The sequence below is a fragment of the Lolium perenne genome, chromosome 4, assembly GCF_019359855.2.
Source record: "Lolium perenne isolate Kyuss_39 chromosome 4, Kyuss_2.0, whole genome shotgun sequence".
In the NCBI taxonomy this organism is placed as follows: Eukaryota; Viridiplantae; Streptophyta; class Magnoliopsida; order Poales; family Poaceae; genus Lolium; species Lolium perenne.
In genome coordinates, this window is record NC_067247.2 from 155284898 (window position 1) to 155309011 (window position 24114).

Sequence of the window (24114 nt, forward strand, 5' to 3'; positions counted from 1 at the left end):
TGATTGATAATGTTTTGTCGCTATGCATGATTATTGCCATTATTGCTCTCTTAGTTGGTCGCTCCCAGTCTTTTGCTAGCCTCCGCCTGTACTGAGTATGAACTCTACTCGTGCATCCAACCACCATTAACCAAAGTTTTCCAATTGTGTCCACCATATCTACCCAGTAACATTATTGCTATTCCATTTTTTATTTATCTTCCAAATTAAATTTTGGCATGAGAAAATTAGTCAGTAAACCTCTCACGAACTTGATGGCACATTTACTTTATTGCACCTAATAAATTTGATCATTGTGACTATCTTATGAAGTTTATATGTTTGAAAATTGCAAGTTGGGAGTTAGCATAACCATGCTTTCATGGGGAACACTTTCAACATTGCACTTATTCATATTTAGTTGATGTCATGTTCTTTTGTTTATGGATGCCTAGAGGTGCGAAATAAAATGGAAACTTGTAAGTCCATGGAGTTTGTATATGAATTAGAGAAACGTCTGTGCCGCTAATCTAAGCCATGCATCATTCATGGTGGAAATTTACAGCGAACCATAGTGAGCATTCTATGAAGTATTTTTAATAAAAAGCTATACCATAGTAAATAAAAAATTTGATGAGATGCTCATTGTCTGTTTGTCTTGTCATTTTGGTGTAGGAATGCTTCCATATCATTGGGCAGGAGGTACCCCGTTGGCGGTTCTCAATGATACATGTATACTTACAATGACAAGAACTTATTTGGGATCTAAGTTGAGTAGCATGAGGTTTAGGTACTCGTATTCAAGGGGCATGAAATTTTCAACTTGTGATTTGTCAAGCATATAGCTCATATTTGCCTCACATTAACCTTAACCATTCAAGATGCTTATGATAGGGGCAATTAGAGCTCAAAGCTAATAATTACCATATTTTTTGGAAGGTTTATAAAACTTGTTTATCTTGCTTAATCTGGAAAGAGTCCTTTATTTTACTATTATGTTGAGTCTTCATCTTTTACTTTATGCACCAATTAAGAGAGCATAGTTATCATTCTTAGTGCAATATGCATAGTCCCAAAATTATTATTGATTGATTCATGATCATGATATTGCTTGTTCATAAATTACTTGTATCTAGTCACCCTTTGAACTTTAAAGGTGTCTTAGCATTTATGTTTTGCTACTTCATAAATGACATGTTGAGTACCACTTTGCTATGTTTCTCTATGCTCATCAACAAACAATTGTTTTCAATGCACTATTATTCATGATCCTTTGTTTGAGTTACTTCTCATGTTATAACATAGTTGCTAAGTTCTATTGTTAGAATTGTATCTATCATGCCTATGTTTAGAGTACTTTGATCCCAACTCACAATGCTTTACAATGCTTCATCAAGATTGTGTTGGCTTCATGTCACCTCAAAAATTATTTTGTTATCACTTACCTACTCGAGGACGAGCATGAGTTAAGTTTGGGGATGCTTGATACGTCTCAAACGTATCTATAATTTTTTATGCTCCATGCTTGTTTTACATCAAGTCATATATGTTTTGCTCCTGCTTCGTTGCACTTTTATACATTTTCTGCCACTAACCTATTAACAAGATGCCACAGTGTCAGATCCTTGCTTTCTGTTGTTTTGTATTTCAGAAAAGTTGTACAGGAAATATTCTCGGAATTGGACGAAATGAAAGCCGAGGTCAATATTTTTCCGTAACGAAGATATAGTCCAGAGGGGAGTCGAAGGGGGCAGCAGGGTGGCCACACCTGCCCTAGGCACGGCCTGGCCCTGGCCCGCGCCTAGGGGTGGTGTGGGCCACCGTGGCCTCCACCGACATTGCCCATCCGCCTATTTATTCACGATCTCGGGAAATCCCTGAAGACTCGAGCCTCCATCCACGAAAAGTTCCGTCGCGTCTGCCATTGCAGAACCCATCTCGGGAGGGTTCTAAAGCTCTTCCCGGCACCCTGCCATAGGGGGAATCATCACCATGCCCGCCTCTGAAGTGATGCGTGAGTAGTTCATCCCTGGACTATGGGTCTATGGCAGTAGCTAGATGGTTGTCTTCTCCAGTTTGTGCCTGATGTTTAGATCTTGTGAGCTACCCTACATGATCAAGATCATCCTTATGTAATGCTACATGTTTGTGTTTTATGGAATCCGATGAATATTGTATACTATGTTGAGATCGATTATATATTATTGTCATATGTTACTTGTGATCTTGCATGCTCTCAGTTGCTAGTAGATACTCTGGTCAAGTAGATGTTTGTGACTCCAAGAGGGGATATTTATGCTCGATAGTAGGTTCACGCCTCTAGTTTTCTAGAAGAGTGACAATAACGTCTAAGATTGTAGATGTGATGTTACTACTAGGGAGAAAACAACAATGTTTTATCCAAGAGTAATTCTATTGTTTACTTTACACACATTGCTTAATGCGATAATCTGTTGCTTGAAACTTAATACTGGAAGGGGTTCGTACGATAATCGGAAGGTGGATTATTAGTTATAGACGCAGTTGGATTACAGTCTATGTATTATGTTGTAATGCCCAAACGAATCTCATAGTAATCATCTTGTCATGTATGGTCGATATTCTGTCAATTGCCCAGCTGTAATTTGTTCACCCAGCATGCTATTTATCTTTATGGAGAGACACCTCTAGTGAACTGTGAACCCCGGTCCTTTCCTTTATACTGATAAATTCAACCACTGCAATCCTGCTTTGTTTACTTACTGTAAGCTCTCTTTTCTTTAATTACTGCAAACATCACTTTTCACTCGATACATCTAATCCTTTGTGTTCAGCAAACCGGTGAGATTATTGACAACCTCACTGTAAGCTGGGGGAAAGTATTTTGGTTGTGTTCTGTGCAGGTTCCACGTTGTTGCTGACGCCGGTAGTGCGCCCTGCCACTAGTCAGCTAGCAACACCTTCAGAAGTCACGCATTTCTCCGACTGGTCGATTAAACCTTGGTTTCTTACTGAGGGAAAACTTGATGTTGTGCTCATCACACCTTCCTCTTGGGGTTCCCAAACAACTTCATGCCATCAAGATTTTCTGGGGCCGTTTCCATGGAAGAATCAAGACACTCCATCAAGCCCCATCACGCGCCATCAACAAGCATCACCTTGCACACAAGGTGTTTGACGATATTTTTCAAATGTAAATTCTTTAGTTTTTTTACTTTCCTTTTTTCTTAAATTTCTTGTTGTGATGTAGTAGTAGTACTACTACTACTTTAAAGTTTAAACAAATAGTATTGTCTGGTAAGTTAGTTTATTTGGTGAGTCCTTGTTGAAAGGACGAGATGTCGCCTAGAGGCGGGTGAATAGGCGTTTTAAAAACTATTGCGGATTTGGCTTGTAAGAATGCAGAATAAAACTACATTTATTTTACAAGCACAAAACCTAAATATGATAGGCTCAAACTAAGTGCAACAACAACAACAACTAAAGCTAAGCAAGATAGGCACAAGATATAAGAGCACAAGTGATAGCAAGATATAAGTACTTCCAGCACGATGGTATCACAAGGAAAGTAAACTCCTGTATAGATATAACTGAGGCACGTGGAGATGAAGATGCATTCCCGTGTTCCCCACAGAAGGTGAGGTGTGCCACGTTAGAGAGATGCGGGCTACAGGTTTCCCGAACGCCACGAAGGATCACGTTCTTATCCAAGCCAACAGCACGAAGGACAAAGGCCTTTCCCTTATGGCTAGCTTTTCCTCCACTCCGGAGATGGCAAGCTCCACAACACTTCACAAGCTCCACGAAGTAGAAGCCCGGGCCTCACAATCTTCCACGAAGAGGTAACCGGAGCACCAACCTCCAAGCCAACTAGGAGGTCACCCCTCCAAGAGGAACAAGCTCACGGTCTCTCACTTGAGCTAATCGTATTACTGAGCTCAACACTATGTAAAGTTGCAAAGCAAGAACACCAAGAAAAGTGATCAAATCCTTCTCTCTCAAATCCCACCAAAGCAACAAATGCTACGGAGAAACTAGAGAGGAAGAACAATGGTGGAGGTCAACCAATAACTCCAAGATCTAGATCCCAAGAGTTCCCCTCAGTTAGAGGAGGAATGGATTGGTGGAGGTTGTAGATATAGATCTCCTCTTTCAAAGCCCTAAAAACGATGCAAGAATCATAAGAGGGATGGGAGAGGAAGCAACCTCAAGAAGATCCACAATGGTGGGAGAAAATAAGCTCAAGAACCCTAGAAACAATGGGGATGAAGGGCCTTTTTAAACCCATTCAAGAAAAGTGACCGTTTGAGAGAAAAGTCGAGCCACCTGGCGCTGAGTCCGACGGGACCGACCGGGATGTCGGATGGTCCACAAAACCCCCCAGAACGTTACCTGGCAGCAGCACCTGGCATGCCGATCTATATGCCGAGCTACCCGGTCCTAGACTCGGCAGGCTGACCTATATGCCGACCAACTCGGCACTGGACCTGTTGGCGCCGACCTATACGCCGGAAACACGATAACTTTTGCATCCGGACTCCAATTTCGATGATCTTAGGCTCGTTGGAATCACGACAACTATCTATACAATATTATGCATAGAAACATCATAGTAAAACCATGGAGTAAGAACAACGATATGAAAGGTTTGAATTATCTATAAAAAGAAAGCCGGTAAAATCTCTAAACAGGAAAACGCAATAGAATATGCATACGAATTCCATTTCTGATGAACTTGGACTTGTTGTAAAGCAAGAAACAAGCTCAAGAACCTCAAATAAAGAAACACCAATAAGAAACAAGAATATAGGGATGCAAAGTATGCAATCAAATTACCAAACCGAAAGCCACTCTTGATAGTGCAGCTATCTATACTATAACCCGGTCTCCCAACAACCACCTTGAGACCGGTAAAAGGAAACCAAGCAAGGCCATACCTTGGCCTTGCGCATCCCGCCTGATCTTGATGATTACTCTTCATGCTTCATTCAAGCGAAATGCACCACATGTTCAATGTTGCTTCGTGAAGACTCATAATTGCTCCCCCATACACCACTATGGGATAGATTCATTAGGCACATCTTCACAAGTCCATTATCACCAAATAGACGGCAAGATTCAAGCATGATCTTTCGACATGCTCATCTTGAACTTGCCTTCTCAACCTTGATGACATTCATACTTGATGACATCCTCACATGCGCTATATGAGATCATACTCTTTGTGCATGCCCATGGGAAGATACCTAACCCACATAGACAACACAAATGCACATATATAGTGGGTAAGCTCATGAAGCATAATTTACAAGACTTACCATACCAAAAGATCACATGATCCAAAGTGGTACGATATTTATGTTTCATGTGTTGACCAATTTGAATTTAATATTCGCTCTTAGTCTTGGTCAACCTTGTATCTCTTAATGCTCTATCATAATATCTTGAGATACATAAAGAACTCTTTTGATTGCATGAGACTATCATGACACCGGCATAGAGCCACATATTAATTCTTCTCTTGAAATCACACTCTCAAGATCTTGATCATATAATTTTATTCTTTTCAAATTGGTGATCTTGATGCCAATACCAAAGGTATATATTTATCTTCATGGCATCCACACTTGAATCCAACACATGGACTACAAACAAGTCATATGGAACATTCCTTCATATAAACACAATGAAAACATTAGTCCATAGAAGATTATCAATACTTACCAAAAGCACACTTAGGGGCAATGTATCCTTACACTTGTCGATGAGGAATTTGGCATGCATGAAGATGAGGACACTGCTATGATCATCATGAGGTGCTTCAACATGAAGAAATTTCACAACGGTGCATACTAAGGGAGTACACATATTTTATCTTGATATTAAAATGAGTGATTATATTATAATGCTACTGTCATGATCACGTAAAATAAGATGCATAAAAATAAACATCGCATTCATAAAATAAAATGGCATGGTATATAGTGTTTTTCTTGCGCCTTTGATCTCTATCTCCAACGCACCGGCGTGATCTCTATCGTACCACCACCAAGGTTTTCTCGACCACATGTTGCAAATAAAAATATTGCTAACTTATAGAAAAAAACAATTACATGACGTTCAAGATTGACACGCGTGTCAAACAATAATAATGAGAACCATATGGCTCCTGGCAGTTGCCTTGCTCATCGACATGCAAGTCGTGAGAAATAGTACAAAACATGATTATCTTACATCACATATATCATATCACATCTTGGCCATACCACATCACATGTCCTGCAAAAACAAGTTAGATGCATCTACCTCATTGTTTGCAATTTTTACGTGGTTTCTTGATTTGCAAAAGAACCGTTCTTACCTACTTATAAAAACCGAAACGTTGATAATAAAAGTTGCTTATTAAATTTTGCAAGCCCCCATTTGCAAATATGATTTAAACTATAGCAAGAGGGACTTACACTCAATGGTTGTTTATGTAATACAAGTTGCATGTTAAGCGTAGAACCGATCTCAATTCAAAAACTGTAAGCTTGGTCCCAGGCTGAGGCATCATCTTATCCCACAAAACCAAATCAGTTCACGTGGGTTCGATAGCAACAAGAAAATCAAAGCCCACTACTGAAAGTGTTGTACTCGTACCAACATCTACGCATAGATCTAGTTCTGACACTGTTGATGGAATTGACATGATAGAAAATACAGAAAATACTACAAGATGCGATCTTTAGAAATTGTTTTTGATTATCCAGTGATATATCTTTTATGGCATATATCTTATATTATGTTGATGAAATTGATGGTCACAATTTTCTTAAATTACATGCATGATGGTTTAACTGGGCCGAAGGAGTAGCACTCCCACCATTCCAATGAATAGGACGCTCTCGTTTTCGTGTTTTATCTTTCACAAAAAAATTAATCTATTTATATAAAACTAGTATTATTAGAAAGTATTTTCAATATGATTCTAACAATATCAGTTAGGTACTACATATTTAAGATATTTTTATCCAATTTATTCGGTTAATGTTTACCTTCAAATATGCGCGCCCTATTTATAGAAACAGGGGAGTAGTATGTAGAGCTGCTTTCAGATGTGTGCTAAGTGATAGGTGGCAAATTCTGGGGAGGGGCCACACGAGGGACACTATGCAGCCAAGTCATATACTCTCTCCGTCCAACAAAAAATATCTCTAATTTATCTAAATTTTGATGTATTTTAACGCAATTTAGTATATAGATACATCGGTAAAAAATAGACTGTCAAAGATGTCGGCACATCACATGAAAGTTTTCCCCGTGCGACCCAACTTAAATCAGAAATGGTCTGATTATGGACCACATGCATGTATTCAACGCATGTATGTATTCAAAATAAGAGCATCTCTCACAGCGCCACTGTGCAGGCAGAACGACGACTATAGCTCGAGCATTGTAATGTTCGTCTCGTTGAGGGAGAACGCTCAACGACAGAAGACGGCATGGTTGCGAATGGAGGAGAGCTGCCCTGCTGACTGCTGCGATGAGCTGTACGTAGACGAACATGAGAGGAACATTTTTTTTTACAGGAAAGGGTAGTTAATTGCATAAGAAACACCATAATGTACAGAATACAATACGTACACTCAGTCAAACAAATTACGGGTCATTTAAAATGTCGTCCCACCGAAGAATTTATCTTGAATATAGCAAGCTATCGGAAATGGACAGCACATCTACAGAATATCAAGCGCTCGCTGTCTTCTGCCAGATCAGATACTCAAGTTGGCTGGGTTTTTGGAAAACAATGACTATCATCCTGAAGTGGCTTCAAGCTTTTTTTTTTTTTGGTAACTGGTTACACGGTATAAATTATAGGGATATCAACCTCATACGGTGGGAGAGGTCATTTGAAAGAATGTTTTGCCGTTTTCGCCTTTGGCCGTTCTCCTCTTTCTATAATCAACATGTATATGAAATTATGAACACATATGTTAGGTTTACATGGTGGGTAGTTAGTCACGCTCACGCGTCTATGCTTGCGCGTCAAGTCTAAACCTAATAATATCGCAATTACTGGTTTTATCCTATTTTAACATGCCCTTCAATCTGGTATGAACAAGGTTCAGATTGTGAACCAGTCAAGCATCAAGGTTCAGATTGGCAAACACATTGGCAAGCTAATGATCACAACAGATGAATCTGACATCAAGGGCTCGTGGTGACACATGCTCGGGCACAAACTGAAAGTCAATTTCCTCTAGTTGTTCCACATTATATTGAACACGCCAGGCTATCATATAGTCAGTCAAACAAATTGCGGGTACTTTACAATGTTGCCCTGAAGAATTAATCTTCACCGCTACCTCATGTGAAGCACTCGCTGTCTTCGGGCAGAATGGAGACTCGCGATGACTGGGCTTGGGAAAACAATGACTATCAGCCTGACCATTCGAGAATCGGTGGCGACGTTCGGGTTAGAACTTAATAGAAGGTGCAATTCGCTCTCCAATTTGATTTCGACGGAATGCCACATGACATAATATGCCTCAACGACGATGGTGAAGAAGATTCCTGGTTCTGGAAAAACGCAAACGATAAATCCACGGAGCTCCTAGGTCACATGTTGCTTAACTTACTGTTTCGAACATAATCTTCTTGTAGGAAAGGGTGGCTGCATATAACTGGACTTACGAAACATCCATGATGTACAGAATATAGTACGTCCTCTTGCGGGGCTCTAACCGATTAGTTGTTGCGAATATAGTGTCAAATATTTTTATTTGACTTGCACTTGGTCCGTCAGGGTCTCTGCCGGACAAATCATGTGCATGTTGCCTCAAAGCACATCGACATCGGGATTTAATATTGATATGTATATACGCGGAAAGTTCGGAAGCAAGCTAGCAATGAATGGTTTATTGCTAACATTTGCAGATTCTTTTAACACAAACCAATAGCAGATGCAGATCGTAGAAGTAGTCTAATATCGAATTAAACAAATAGGTACAGGATATGCTATTTTGCTTTCTCTTTCGGGATTGTAGCTGGTGCATTGGTTTTTAGTGTACTCACAAGCTTGTGCTCCCTCTGTCATTCTCTGCCACAATATCACAATCCTACGCTGTAAAATTTTCTATCCATTTCCTAAATCACCGAACATATTTCGATTACTTAAGTTAATACATTCACCGACAATTATGCGATAAATACATGGGCCTCATTCGAGTAGGAAGTAATCTGAAGAAGGTGTGCCATGACTCCCCAACCCGCTGCCTTTGTGGCATTGGAGTTGGAGGAGCTCCCACTATTAGAAATTATCTTTCCATGTCGAAAATTTGAAGTCGTACAAGATTGAATTTTGGTCACCAAACTGTATTTGTAATATTGTGAATTGTGAAGATATCCACATCTCATAGAATCGTCATCATGGAATATCATCCATGATGTAACACAACTTCTCGTCATAGGTGTTTTTTTATGACAAAAATTGTTTCCTCAAAGATGTGGTCACACATATATGACCAAAAAATTGGCATTGAGTAGCACCGTGTGGGACAAAGAAAAGTTCATGTATCACTTAATTAGCGGCCACGTTGACAACATTAAATATACAACCAAATCATCATCAGGAAAGTTTCCTCTCCTCGAGCTGCTACTAGGCTTCTCCACCAGCACTGTCTTTTCTATCGTGGCGGTCCAAAGGAACAAGCCACAAGCGTCGCGGGAGTTGATGAAGGATCAACTGGAGTTGACAGCGGTGGCGGTGGACCTCGTTTCCAAAGAGGGTAGGGACCTCCAGCCGCTCTTTGCGGTGGAGTTTGGATAGCGGGGCGGCGGCCCTAGATCGGTTGTGGCGGAGCAACACATCCTACCAGTGGCGTGCCGTCGCCCTGAGCCACGCCTCAACTCCATCGCTGCATGGTGGCGGAGGCCCTTGGGGGTGTTGGGCTTGCGACATGGTGATGACATTGTCTTGAGCAAAGGTGGGCATGACTTGGTGATGCATGTTCCTTCCCAGGTGAAAACCATGTTCTGGCTTTTTGCCGAAGCCGATGATGCCAACACCTTCAGGTGATGTGTACCTTATAGAGAGGCATCGTTGGTAGGAGCGGCACTAAGTCTTCCTGGTTTGTGAGCTCCAGATCCTTGAATCAGCCTACGGTGCCGCTATGAGCATCACCCCCTTCCATGCAGACATCGTCTAGGAGCTCCTTTTTTGTTGCAGCCGATGTAGTTCTCGTCTCCGTCCTCCGGATGCGCCAGTGAAAACTATATATATAGGTCGCGCGTATTGGACGATGCCTGCAATTGGTGCCACACTCCCTCTTGGGACATCCTTTTAGAGAAGAGGTTGGCTAGAGGAGTCCAGAGGTGGAGCGGCGTAGTTTCTTCTGCGTCGAATGCATCGGGTCTCGGCGGCGTAGTTCAACGGGGTCTCGATGGCGGACGTGTGATGATGGACGCACACAGGGCGGTGTGTTTGGCACCGTGGAGGCGTTGACGGCAAACCTAGCCAAGATTGTGTGGATTTCTACCCTCAAGGTGGGTTGGCGGTGGCCGCTTCTAGGGCATGTGCATGCGGTGCGTGCTGGTAGTCCGATGCACCGAATGTGTGCTTCCAACTTGCCATATGGTGACTCTGTGATGCCCCAGGATCTAACCGATGACACGTTACTGTGAGTCTAGGGCACAAGGTTATGATGACATTATTTCTTTCCTTTTGGGTTTGTAGGTGTGACGTGGTGGCCAAAAAAATAAAAGACCATCAGTTTAGGAATGAAAGGCAAGTTAAACAGGTTTTAAAAAAAAAAAGACAACTCAAAGAAGACATGGTCTTAGTTATCCATAGGCTCAAGGAAAAGAAAACTACCATCATATATGACTCGATACAAACGATCTCATCAACTTTATTTTTTATTTCCCTCTATAACATGTAATATAAAACTATACGGTAGGGCAGAATGACTTAATGTTTACCCATAAAAAAAAAGGTCAAGGCGCGTAGTCCTAGCTTAATTATGTCCCGTCGACTGCGTTTCTATTGAGCCCGCGTACACCTACTGCTGCCGCTGGAAATACATTAGCAACCATGGGTGCCTTCTGACTATCCATCACAGGTACGAGCTCTCTCTGTCTCTCTCTCCCTCTCTCTCTCATATGCTGTTCCTAGTGCACATGCTTCCTGCCCCTTAATAACCCTGCGTAATCTCTGCAATTCGTAATTGTTGCAGAAAAGAAGATGTTCGTCGATCTTGCAGCAAGCCTGAGGGAAACTTTGGAGTAGCTAGCCAGGCTAGGTTCTGCATTCGGCGAAGAGACTAGGTACGCATCATGTCCTGCATCGACTCTACATTCTCTTCTTTGCGCCTTCTCTTTAAGGCTGCAAGCGCTGATTAATTGTTGAGAACCGTACTATATGTAGTTCGTTTACTCTGTTCCTCCCTGATGCGGTGTGTTTGTTTTCTTTCTGTTGTTCCATACGATTTTGCGGGCTAGTTTGTCTTCCTTTTGGAACGCTGTTATCAGGTGTTCACCCTTAGCTTGAGTTTTCAGTCTTTGAGATAGTGGGGTTTCTCATAAGAAATGTTAGAACTCGCTTTATTCTTTCCCGTCGATCTTCTCATTCATGAAGCAACTGGCGACTTCTGGTATGAAAGTAAATAGAAGGAGGTGTTACGTCCAGCGCCACGAGAAAAAATAAACGTTTATAAATTACTTCTTTCCTTCCAGTTTGCTCTACAAATTACTCCACAAGACGTCTGTGGTTACTCCACAAGTGTACTCAAATGATCTTTAGGGGAATATAAAGCGGGTGTGGCGCCGTAAGCTGGGCAGTGGTGGAGGAGATGGATGATTAGAAGTAGGAGCAGCGTGGCAGGGTAGGAAGAGCGGCAGGTGGGAAGGGCAAAGTCAACCAAGACGCAGCCACAACTCATGGCTCTTTGGCGCAAGCACTGGAAGTTCCTAAGATAACTGTTAAGGACATCTCTAGTAGATCCTTTAAAATTTATTGGTTCCTACGTTTCCAAATTAATTGAGTCACGACGAACGTGTTTAGATGTCGTGAGTTAGTTAATTTGGAATGGAGGGTAACTACTAAGAAAACATAGTATTATTTTTAGGAGACAGATTCTTTAAAAGCTAGTAATCGCCCACGTGCAATGCATGTATCAACTAATAAGACAATTTTATGATCAATATATCTTATTCAGCTTCATGGTACTAGTATTGATGTGTACAAATAGCATGCATTGATGAACAACATATATGTATATAATCTGATTAGTTGCTTCGCATCACAGAATGCAAACAAGGAAACATAATGGTGTCGCTAATTGTACACGTGCAAGCCACGTTGCAGTTAATACATATTGTGCAATCATATAGTATTTCAAGCTACTGAAATATGCGAACATATATACAGTTGTATCCAAATTCAAAGATTTTCGTCCAGTTCATATAATGAAAAGCTAATCATGTATACTATACAGTTGATCACAACTACTACTAACTATTTCCTTTGGTTTCTTGTTTTCAAGATCGACCGTATAGTCAAAGCGCACTCAATCTTGATCCACAGCTCACTGCATAAATTATAAATCCCCCGATCCCATACCATACCAACGAGAGCTCACCATTGTACAAAAATAAACACAGAGCTCACCGGACCGTAGCGTCGTCTCCGCCCTCACGCCACTTGCCCCTGCTCTTTCGCCTCATCACATTCCTCGTTGCTATCAACAAATAATCACATCAGACAGCATCATGAACATAACAAATCTGAACGATACAACAAGGCATGAAAGACATATTTGATATCCGTTCATGCCACCAATTCCACAAGATAGAAACAGTCTTCAGTTTATTGTCATTCAACAATAAGCAGATTTCATGTAGCATTTTCAAAACCGCTCGGAAGTTCAGCAGTTTCAGTCGAACCTCTTCCAACGGTAGTGCACGCCATCATTGTTTCACGCTATTGCATTTTAAGAAAAGCGGCTGGTCAGAAATTGGTATTGGGATCAGATAACCTATGATTCTAAAACTGAGGTGACATACTTGGATTTGTTGCACATCAAGTCACGTCAGTGGCGGAGCTGCGCCTGGTGCTAGAACCGTCCCAGCAGCTGCAGTGTAATAAGTATGTTTCAAATTTCAAGGTTACAAACATGAAATCTCTAGGTGATTAGCATCCCTAAGCCAGTATTAGCGTCACACTTGGGCTGTTTTTGACTCCGCCCTTGAGTCATGTACCATAACAGTAGTATATGGTAGCAATGGCACTTCCCAATCCAAAGCAACATGAAAAGAGGGATCATTCAGTCGTTAGTTCTATGTCCCAGAAATAAGTTGCTCTATACTTATCCATAAGATCTGATAAAAACATGAAGATTATCCTGAATCTGCAAAGCTTTTTGACGGTGCATCATCCTTCTTACTGCCAACTTTTTTCACTCAACCTCCCAGTAGTTGTTGCAAGTCTAAGAGAAGGTTTAGCTTTTAAACTCAACCATCCCAAATCTAATCCAATATACTCCCTCGGTCCCATGAAGTTTGTCTTATATTTATCTAAATTTAGATATATCTAGACACTAAATAGTATCTAGATACATCCGAATTTTAACAAACCTTCAACATTTTTCATGGGACGGAGGGAGTAGAAAACATTTAGGAGGTATCACAGAAATATAATTGTCTCTTACAAATAAAATACTTTTGCAACTTTAATCAGAAATTAATCCACAAAACTAATATCAGAAACACACAGGTAAGGTATCTGAAACCCCAAGAACAAAGATCCTCTTTTTCTAACATAGAGAACGAGTTAGACTAGGGCAATCTATACCAATTAACTTGGCTACTGTTTTTCATATTAGCAAGATAATGAAAATGTAAGGTTGGAATGTTATGGAAATATATACTTGAATTTAATCATATTTAATTAATTTAAAACGTTTTTCATATTACGAACTTGTACTATGAAGTTTTGCATTTCTCAATTGGGTTCCAAACTTTGCTCATCACGAAAAACTTACCCTGCAGGACTGTCCAGCAATGTTAGAAATGTCCGAAATGGTGAACATCCGCAAAGTTATTGAGTCCTTCTTCCTCGTGATGAAAGAGGACATCTATGTCCTGATCCGCATCCAATCATTAGTTGCACTGGTCACGGCGATGTTCTTCGTGATGTTCATCGTCGACTTTTACCGTTGCCGATCTCGCAGCTCGTTTTTGAACAAAGTCTTCAAGGCCGTGGATAGCCTGTCCGATCGGATAGTAGTGTATCTAATAGGGTCCATGCAAGCTGCATCTTTTGGTAATCAGATGTTCCCTGTGTGGGCCGTCGTGTTGGTGAGCCTCCGTGCCAGTCTCGGTTACCTATCCGGATACGGCATCCCGGACCAAAGTCGCCGGCTCTCAGAGTTGGGAAATGTGATCAAGTTCATGGGAGCCGGAGTCTTGACTGGCACCCGCGCCTTGCAGTTCACGAGACCCCTTTGGTCCCTGTGGGCCCTTCTGCTGCTGAAGAGCCTATACCGCTTTGTCGCACATGAGATGGCCATCAGATCGCTGTTGCATGGCCGGAACTCTGAGTTCATCCCAGAGTACATGCGCAACCGTCCCCGTGACCGTGAACAGGGCGGTGGTGAGCAGGACAGCAACAACGATAAAAATTACCTGGTTTGCGGAGAGTCCGATAAGAACATCATTTTGAAGAGGCCTAGTTATACTCTGCAGCTTGAGGGGGTTGAGAAGACGTCGCTGATCACACTGGACAAGATCTCGGGATGCAAGGAGCCGCTGCTAAGCTCCAGCAGCGGCGAGGGCGACAGATACAAGGATATCAGCGTGGCTTTCACGCTGTCTAGGCTGCTTCGCTGTAGGTTTGAGGATGTGAACCTGCAAAGAGAAAGCATTGACAGTACACGAAATCTAATCAAATCAAAAATCACTGGTAGTCAAAAACAAACGGCAGCAGAGGCAGCGGCACAGACGGCAACTATTGACACGGTGGCAGCTGTTCAGGCGGCGAGAGAGACAGAAACAATGGCAGCTTCAGCAATGGCTGTGGAGATAGAGATGAGCCAAATGGCAGGAGTGGCTGCAGTGGAGACAGAGACAGTGCCTGAAGCAGAAACAGCGGGCATGGCGGATAATGTGTCGCCAGAGACAGAAGGGATAGATTTGGAACGGGAGAAGGCAGAGAAGGAGGGGGAGCGGGTATTCAAAATCCTGGAGTTAGAGCTTGCATTCACCAGAGACTACTTCCACACCCTCTACCCTCTGGTCTTCTGGAGCGGGCTTAGTTCTATGTTTTTCAGTCTCCTCCTGTCGATGGCAACCTTTGCTGTCGCCTTCTGGCTGGCTGTGGACATCCGAACAGTCTACCACCTACAACCCGTGAATAAGGAGGACAATTTTATGCTCCACAGGAACGGAAGGAATGTTGATGTCTTAATCACTTGGTTGTTCATGGTCTTCATGATGTTCAAGGAGGTCTGGGAGATGGTCACGTACCTGCTGTCGAACTGGACAAGATTACTCCTCGTGTCCAAGTATGTGCAGAGCCGATCATGGTTCAGCTGGTTTTATCGTGATGGGCGTTTTATCAGATCATTTTACAACTCCAATATTGCTGAGGCATGGCATGGATGCATGGACCAGTACGACTTCTTGGAGTCCTACAATTACAAGCCATTCTTTCGGAAAATGGCAAATGCCATTAGCCTGGGAAAGATGCCACAGGATTTAGATGGAAGAAAACGTGGTGAAGCTATCAAGGTCCCAAATTGTGTAAAGGCAGCAATCTTACAGGTGCTCCGCGACGTGAACCTCAACAACACTCAGCTGCCCAAAGAAATTCCATCGCTGAGTGGCGAAAAGTTTAAGCGGTACAGCTGGGCCTGCCGTGAGCTACACACATGCTCTCAGGTCATTCTGGTGTGGCACATTGCCACCAGCCTCTGCGAAATCGAACTTGCGCGAGAGTCTAAAATTGACATGGAAAAACCTGGGTTCCTTCGCTCTACCTGGTCAGGCCTGAAGACATTCGCCACCTGCACTTCAAAGCCGCCGTACCTTGTCAACGAGAAAATCGCCGGTCAACTAGAGACTGATTACCACATTGCAATCAGCTTGTCCCGGTACTGTGCTTATCTGCAGGTTTTTATGTCTACACTGTTGCCAGATAGTTTCGTTGTGCCTGATTTGATCTTTGAGGAAACCTTGGCAGATGTTCGTAAACAGCTCAAAGATTGCAACTTGAGAAAGTGTAGCTATAGCAAACTCATTGCCATAGCGGAAGAAGCCGCGACGGACAATCTGGATAGGATTACGGACATGAACATAGTGCAGCAAGGTGCTACTCTTGGAAAGGCCCTGATCGACAATGAAGAGAACACAGAAGACCGGTGGAAGATTCTAGCTGAAGTGTGGGCTGACTTGCTTGTGCACATGGCCCCAAGTTGGAATGTAGCGGATCACAAACATCACCTCGAGTCGGGAGGCGAGTTCATAACCCTCATCTGGGCATTGCTTAGCCACTGTGGTATAGAGAAGAGCAGTCTTTGGGATAAGGATGAAACACCTGGAATAAATGCTCAAGTACGTCAGGAGAATAATGGTGAAACCAGCGGCAATCAGCATGGGACGGAGCAACAAGATTCTGAAACCAGTGCTCCAGTACATCAGGTGAATAATGGTGAAACCAGCAACAATCAGCCTGGGCCGGAGCAACAACTATCTGAAACCAGTGCTCAAGTACCTCAGGAAAATAATGGTGAAACCAGCAACATTCAGCCTGGGCCAGAGCAACAAGAACCTGAAACCAATGCTCAAGTACCTCAGGAGAATGATGCTGAAACCAACGACATTGAGGAACTCGATGAGGATGGGACTGAGGGTGATGAAGAGCCCCTGGATTAAGAAAACAATGGTATATCTCCTCTCCGACCAGCTCCACAAATTAGCTTGACCCGCATGCTATATACTTCTTCTACCTGTATTTATTTTACCATGTCTAGATGCAGTATGCTAAAACTATGTTTTTTCTTCAGAATAAGAAGTGGCAATTTTACTGTAATTGATCTTGGAGCAAGCGAAGGAAGCAGCTTGGAGTCTTGGACAGGTTCAATACATCAGTTGGAACAATGGATCTGCACTTTCTAAATACTTGTGAAAAGCTCTAGTTTGGGCACCTACACTTATTGGATAAGCTTAAATTGTGATTTATCTTGATATATCTTTTGCCATGCTTGCTGCATCAGATCGCAGCTGCAGGCTGGAAGTTGATGCTCTTGTTATTATTAATTAACTGCAAGGTTACCGTGTCATATATGCTAGCGTAATTGCAAAGATACTTTTTGGGGGAAAAATAGTGCTTCATTCATTTGCAAAAACAGAGTTTACACATTCTGTTACAATAAGCTCATTCAGAACATGAGGCTCCTGACCAAGCCAGGTATCATTTATCCCACTAGTAATCGTGCATGTGAACACACATGTTGACTAAAGTAAGGATAAATTAAGCATAACAGTATGAAGACAGTTAACTTAATTTTTGTGATGTGCTAATACACAATTTATTAATCATCCTGCGTGCCATGGACAACATCCGCTACAAAGATTGATATGGCCAAGATGGACTTTATGGACTCAGATAAAAACATATAATGTCATTCGGTCTCATTATGTGCAACTTCTCACCATGTGTACCACAGAAATATTTTCCTTCAAAACCCACACAAGACCCTTAAAATGAAGGTACCACCCAAATATTTTTACTCTCTGTACTAAAAAAAACTGGTCAATTTTTTCTAGATAGGGATGCATCTATAACTAAAATGTGTCTATATATCTTTGTATCTAGACAAAGTTAAGCAGCTTTTCTTGGGATGGAAGGAGTACTTCAAATCCCACACAACACCCATAAAATGAGTGAGTTCAAGGATATCATCTTTTTTTCCCTTCTAAAGTGTGACCAGGATAGGGCTACAGTTTTCAAGTAGAGCAAAAAAGTCCTAACAGGTACAAGAAAAAAGCAGACAGTTCCAGTCGTCACATGTATTTGGTGCTCAACATTAGAGCAATTTTGAACCTTGGATCAATGTGGTTAGGCGAGTGAGATGATGTGGATTGGCCCGACTGTATTTTTATATTAGCGGAGATGCTTAACTGTAACTAACCAATATTAAAACAATGAAGCATTTTTACTTATCATATAAGCTAAAAATCATTTAAAAGTAAAAGCCTTGCATATTTGAACATAGTTGCACCGAGCTAAGCATGCCAGAAATCAGTGCACAAAAAAGTTGCATACCATAACTCTGCTGCATTGTGTTCATGAGGAAAAGAACACATAAGAGTTAGTAAGAAATATTACCATGAAGGCTTTCAAAGCAGGGAATAATCTTCATCGGGCCCTCCAGGCACAAGCTGTAGATGAATAGTGCAGATCAAAATGCAGCTATCATGCAAGTATGTTTCACTTGATTTGTGAGGGTTGCTAGACAGATAAGTATAGCAAATATACTGATCTGTGATTTCATATCAACAGAGACATAACTATATCTAATTTCACCTAAAATATAGATGCATCCGAAGGTAATGAATTTACCATCTAGGAGTTCTTACCAGGTGAAACTTGTGGGGTAGAGGATTGAGGTACAGTGAAATTCACACAGAGGGCTGCAACTTTCTTTTGTAGTTGGGCCATCTGTTGCTTCTTCTCGTCAGATAGTCCAGCGTATCACTCATGTCCACTTTACTTTTTGCGGCTCACATTATTTACTTCAGGTCAATGATCACTACTTGCAAAGCTTGCTTCCATACAGGTCGCACCTGGTATAGAGGGAATAAAAGTCAGAAATCATGGTTAGATGGTCCATCAATAGAAGGAATTAGAAATGGCAAGAACAGGTAACAACAGGAAATGTACATCTTTAATATGGAGAACCCCTGACAAGGGTAAATGCTGAATGGCACTCCAAGTACATGCTACCAGTGCTGAAAATGAAAAATAGAACAGATTACCTGAAAGGCATGAACAGAGCTAATGACCAGTAGTTGAAAAACAGAGCTACTTGATTCAACTAAAAGATAATTACACCCTACACAAAAATCGATGATGTAAGATCATTCCCAAAACATCGTGTGACCTAAGAGCATCCCCAGAAAAAGGTTAAAAGATGGATTGGTTCGGTCAAGGTGACACCCCTGCAGTTTTGAAATATGGTCAAGAAGATCTCCGTGGAGAAGGGAAATAAGATCTCTCATTTCTTTGGTGGAAACAGGAACCCGCCCGCTAGTATTTCAGTTCCATCAGATAGATATTTTTTGGAAAATAAAACCTATTACCAAGTCAGCAACCCTTGTCATGTACTCAAGTATGCTGCTTTCATGCACCATGTTTCCCCATCATCAGTTGATGTTTCTAGGGACAAACACAAATGCTTTCTTCCGGCAAGAGTTGAATATAAATTAGTACTGATCATGAGTCAACTATTACACAATAGTGGCTTCACCGCTCGGAGTTATCAAACATATTGTCTATCTCGCATGCAAAAGTTAATATAATGAAACCTAATCAGTAAATTGATTTTTCAGTGAAATGTTGCCTATTACATCAAACAAAAATCATGAATTGGATATTACATATAAAAAATAGACATACAAAATCACGAATTGGAATGTTTCCTAATAAATCACTGTACTGATTATTATGGAAGCAGTGATCAAGCTGTATATTATAAACATCGATGTACTGATTAGGTTGAATGGTCAGGGTGATTGTTTGACGGATCTCAAAGAATTCCGGCCAGTCGATCTGAACCAATATGTATTCTGAAATCTTAATCAATGCGTGGTAACAGAGTGATTATTACTCAACTATTTAGACAACCTGAACCCATATGTAACCTACAATCTGAATCAGTAGAGAAGTGGACACGATAAACCAATGTAAGAAAATTTGTATCATGAACACAACAATGCAACAGGGGAATTAATCCAGGTAAAAATATTGATGAAACTAAAATGAAAACAGCAAGCCTACCGTGAGCTAGGAGAGGGAGCAGGTATGCCGTCGGATAGCGTCGTGGAAGAGGAGGAGGCGGCTGCTACGCCAATGGGGCGAGGACAACGTTGTGAGCGAGCTGGTGGCGGCGATCGAGGGTCGAGCGCAGAGGTGCGCACGGTGGAGCGGCAGCTGCGGCGTTGGAGGAGCGCGCATTCGATGGTGGCGGCTACGGTGTAGGCGCGGCAGTGACGTTTGTTGTCATTTCATCGACGAAGTTGCCAACGGCGCGTGCCAGAACACCGGCTCCTCCACGGCAGGCGGGGGGAGGGGGCGGGTAGGGACAACGAAATGGACTATGGCATCCGAGGGGTTTTTTCCACGCCCGCCGACCATCTTCTTCTTCGTTCTTGGGGGAACGAGCGTGGTCATCACCGACGCAAATGTTGCTGATGCTGACCTCTTGGAGCCGGCCACCTTGCCATTCGCTGCGGGCTTCAGCTCCTTCGGCTTCGATGTCGTAGCACTTGATGCGGTCGACGCAGTGCTTGGGTGTGGCGAAGACCGGCCGGCGGAGGGAGGCGCTAGGGTTTGGGCCTCTTGCGGTGGCGCTCGATTTCACCGGGAGCTGTCCGGCGGGAGGGCCGAAAGTGCAGGAGGGGGGCTGGAGGTGGCAGGAGGAGGGATCCATGACCGGGATTCGATCGGCGTCCACGCAGTCGAGGTCGCGCGGGTGGGGAAGTAGGAAACGATAAAGTGGTAGTTGGAGCTCGCACGTGGATGTTTGTTTTCGATACATCACCTTATATTTGCTTCATGGTGTAATAATTTCAGGATATTTTTTTTTTACATCTACATCATCTGCTGAAGGTGTTTTTCTGGCCAAAGTGATGTATATGGTAGTTATTTTACATCTACATCCTATGCTGGAGATGCTATGAAACCATAAACAAATGACGGACATCATAGATAGAACATAAGTTTCGTGGCCATGAAATGAGAAGAGCCATTACATAAGGTGGAAAGTATCAAACCAAACATCAAATTCATGAACATTCATGAGGATCCAAGAGGCAAATTAACAGATGCCAGATCATTGTTAGGCTTAATCCTGCCCTGCCCTCTCAATCAGGTGCAACATTGCTGTCTTAATCCCGAAACTTTGGAAACTATCCACTCATTTAGTAGTCAGGAGCAAGCAAGAGCATCTAAAAAAAAGGAGCAAGCAATAGAATTTTAGTCTTGTGTCTGACAATGTATGCAGCTAATCTTCTTTTTTTTCCTAGTTTACCCTTCTATATTTTCCATAGAGCTTGTTTTTGATGCAGTTGATTCAGTGCAACCTGGAGGAGCAAGGGTCGCTGCTGAAAAATAGGGACTATCACTCTTTAGAACAGAACCACAAAGTTTCTACTCTCGGCAGCGCAGCGACTTTATATATTGGAAAGAACCACAAACACTTCAGATGGGTAGGAAAGAACCACAAATTAAGACTTCGGATGGGTAGTGAATAGAATAGGATATTAAGAATCAACACTCATTTCATTACCCTGTAACATTTTTAACTCAAAATGTGTTGCAACAGTCGATCTAAAAAGTTTAAATTAGCAAAACCAGCTTAACTCCATACCAGACAAAGGAACCTGGAGAAGAGTAAATCATCTACCATGATTCCACAGTTCAATTGGCTATATGACGCTAATGGCAGCTGCTAAATTACAGAAGTAGATGATGCAGAACAATAGAGCATGTGCTGTGGGCTACCAATGGTGCAAATTGTTCTGTGAAGCGGTGTTAACTTAAAATCATGGATCATGACTTGATCATTACCATTCCTGGCAGGCACTGGATACATCAGCCTAATAATCCTGAATGATATTGTTCTTGTATTGGAAAAATCATGTGTCATGCGTGAATCCTTGGAATTTGATCTTACCCTCATACGCCTTGACAACATCTGGCACATCATCAGCATGCCTCAGTACATATCTGGTCGAGAACACTGTGGAACAACCAAGCAATGCTGGAAGCAATTTGATCTCTCTCTGGATCTTCCCCTCCTTCATCAACAAGCTCAGCACTGCGCACCTTGGCAGGATGCAGTTCTCCATGCTATAAGACAGAATCACAGGGTGGGCAATTACATCGCTTACTCCAAGCTTGACCTCGTCCAGCAAGAACCGGAGCTTCCTTTTGATGTTGTCATCGGCGTAAAGGAACAGCATGGGCTGCGTCTTGAAGGCCTTGACCACCTCACCCTCCGACAGCCCGAAGCTCCGGAGCAATGCGAGCTTCTGCCGCCATGCGCCCCTCTTAAGGCTGCACATCGCGCGGAAGCAGTATAGGAAGCGCGAGTCCGAGATGGACATACCAATTGCCTTGAGTTCCTGGAAGATTTCGCAGATGCGATCCGGCGACGTGAGGAGCACGCCCATCTGGATGACGAGGAGCTTGGAGATGGCGGCGTCGTCGAGGCCGCAGCGGCGGAGGGCCTCCACGGCGGGGCGCATGTTCCGGTCGACGTCCGCCATGAGGGCCCGCGGAACGCGGGAGAAGCCGCGGCGGAGCTGGTCGTCGCCGCCGATGACGCCGCGGAGGAACCGGATGGACGGGACGATGTTCTTGTCGAGGCTGCACACGAGGAGGAACGGCGCGGTGGCGATCTTGCGGGGCTCGAAGCGGAGGGAGGCGAAAAAGTCGAGCTTGGGACGGAGGATCCGCTCGGGGTCGGTGATGAGGATGGACGGGGCGCTGCGCACCGTGCGGACGATGTCCGCGTCGGCGAAGCCGTAGGCTCTGAGGAGGGCGCACACGGCGTCTGCCTTGTCGGGGGAAACGATGCGGATCCTTTGAGTGGTGGCCGTGGTGGCGGCGGCGGCGGGGGAGAGGCCGCAAGAGATGAGGTAGGAGACGGTGGCTGGGCAGAGGTCGGAGCTGGGTGCACGGGAGACGGCGGTTGAGGAGTAGCTGCTGCGGGCGAGATGGATGGACTGGAGCTGGAGGAGGTTTGTAGCTTCGCCGGGGATGCGGAGGAGGAGCCGCCGCCGGCAGAAGGAGGAGGCGAACATGGTGGATGGTGGAGTGTAGTGTGGAGAGGGTTTCCACCTGCAGTTTTGCAGCATGTATCCACCTTCCATCCACATCCGACGGCACGCAGTGATTCACAGCCAAATAACCGAAGTTCCACAGCGAGAGCGAGCAGGGGAAAACGTTGCGCAGAATTGAAATTTTGATACGGAGTAGCAATAATCTGATATATGATTATTTTCAGATAAACAACAACAGAACATTAAGTAAGCCTTCCAATTGCAACAAAGGCCTAGTAACAGGTAACAAGTTTTGAAGCTATTATCAAGCCAACAAACAAGTAGAACCACTACATTTTCGAAACTGAAATTAAACTGTACCAAATTAACACTCGAAACCAGGAACAACAATTTGTTCTTACATAATTACTCAAATACTTACATATTTTGACCATTTTACTTGTAAACTTACATAAAAGACTATAGTTAACCCCCAAGTCCAAAATACAGTCGGTGGCTCGACTCGGACGAACCCTTTCCTCCGTCCTCATACCGGTCGCCGCAGCGGAAGGTTATGCCCAGCCAGCCGATGATATATGCATGTTGTGCCACTAATATTAGATAATATTGCTCATGTTTATTATGATTATTATCGAGTTATTTGCCATTGTTTAGAAGATTTACGAGACTTTCTTTCAAAATCCTAATGTATTGGTTTTTAATTTTGTGCGATAGAAAACCTCATTTTCGTATTTTACTGTTACCTAGGAAATCATAGCAAACAAACATCCAGACAAGTCATTAATATCGAGATAGCTCCATTATGAATCTAATGACATTCAAACAACTCAAAAGTTTCCCCTCTTCTTAGGTTAGGTACTCACATTACAAAATATATGGGATGTGATCGATGGAAATTTTGTTCGTGTGTGTCTGTGCCGCAAAAAGGTCTATTTCATATTTCCTATTCGTTTCACAGATTCTGTCTTTCTTTTCATATTTTCTCTCCATTTCCCATTTTCCAGTAAAGCTAGAAATTTTCCACTATGTTGTTCTTTCCAGGTGTAGCATAGCTTCCTCCACAGGTGTTTTTTTTTACAAACCTTTTGTCAACTTTTTTTTAGGAACAAG

The 24114-nt window shown here is 42.8% G+C and overlaps 2 protein-coding genes across 10 annotated transcripts; one reads left to right on the forward strand and one right to left on the reverse strand.

The window, feature by feature from the left end:
* Window positions 1–12314: 12314 nt before the first annotated feature.
* Window positions 12315–23060, reverse strand: LOC127294228 (transcription termination factor MTERF8, chloroplastic). Of its 9 annotated transcripts, none has more exons than XR_007846462.1 (7): window positions 21894–23060; window positions 18881–18948; window positions 18577–18783; window positions 18326–18378; window positions 13003–13070; window positions 12608–12919; window positions 12315–12527 (listed from the first exon to the last, which is right to left on the reverse strand). XR_007846462.1 is itself a non-coding variant. In XM_051323992.2 (2 exons), exons 1-2 carry the CDS (start codon window positions 23023–23025, stop codon window positions 21146–21148), a joined length of 1152 nt encoding a protein of 383 aa, XP_051179952.1. In that variant the 5' UTR covers window positions 23026–23060; the 3' UTR covers window positions 20971–21145. The 9 variants fall into 9 exon arrangements, 2 of the variants coding, with proteins under 2 accessions (XP_051179952.1, XP_051179951.1); XR_007846460.1 differs by adding an exon at window positions 13980–16531 and having other exon boundaries at window positions 12315–12919; XR_007846463.1 differs by lacking the exon at window positions 13003–13070 and having other exon boundaries at window positions 12608–12677.
* LOC139839172 (uncharacterized) lies at window positions 14017–16869 on the forward strand. Its single transcript, XM_071829218.1, has one exon. It carries the CDS (start codon window positions 14017–14019, stop codon window positions 16867–16869), a length of 2853 nt encoding a protein of 950 aa, XP_071685319.1.
* Window positions 23061–24114: the final 1054 nt, after the last annotated feature.

Bases quoted from the DNA above. Each gene is read 5' to 3' on its own strand.
- LOC139839172 (XM_071829218.1), top strand. From the start codon at position 14,017: ATGGTGAACATCCGCAAAGTTATTGAGTCCTTCTTCCTCGTGATGAAA.
- LOC127294228 (XM_051323991.1), bottom strand. From the start codon at position 23,025: ATGTTCGCCTCCTCCTTCTGCCGGCGGCGGCTCCTCCTCCGCATCCCC.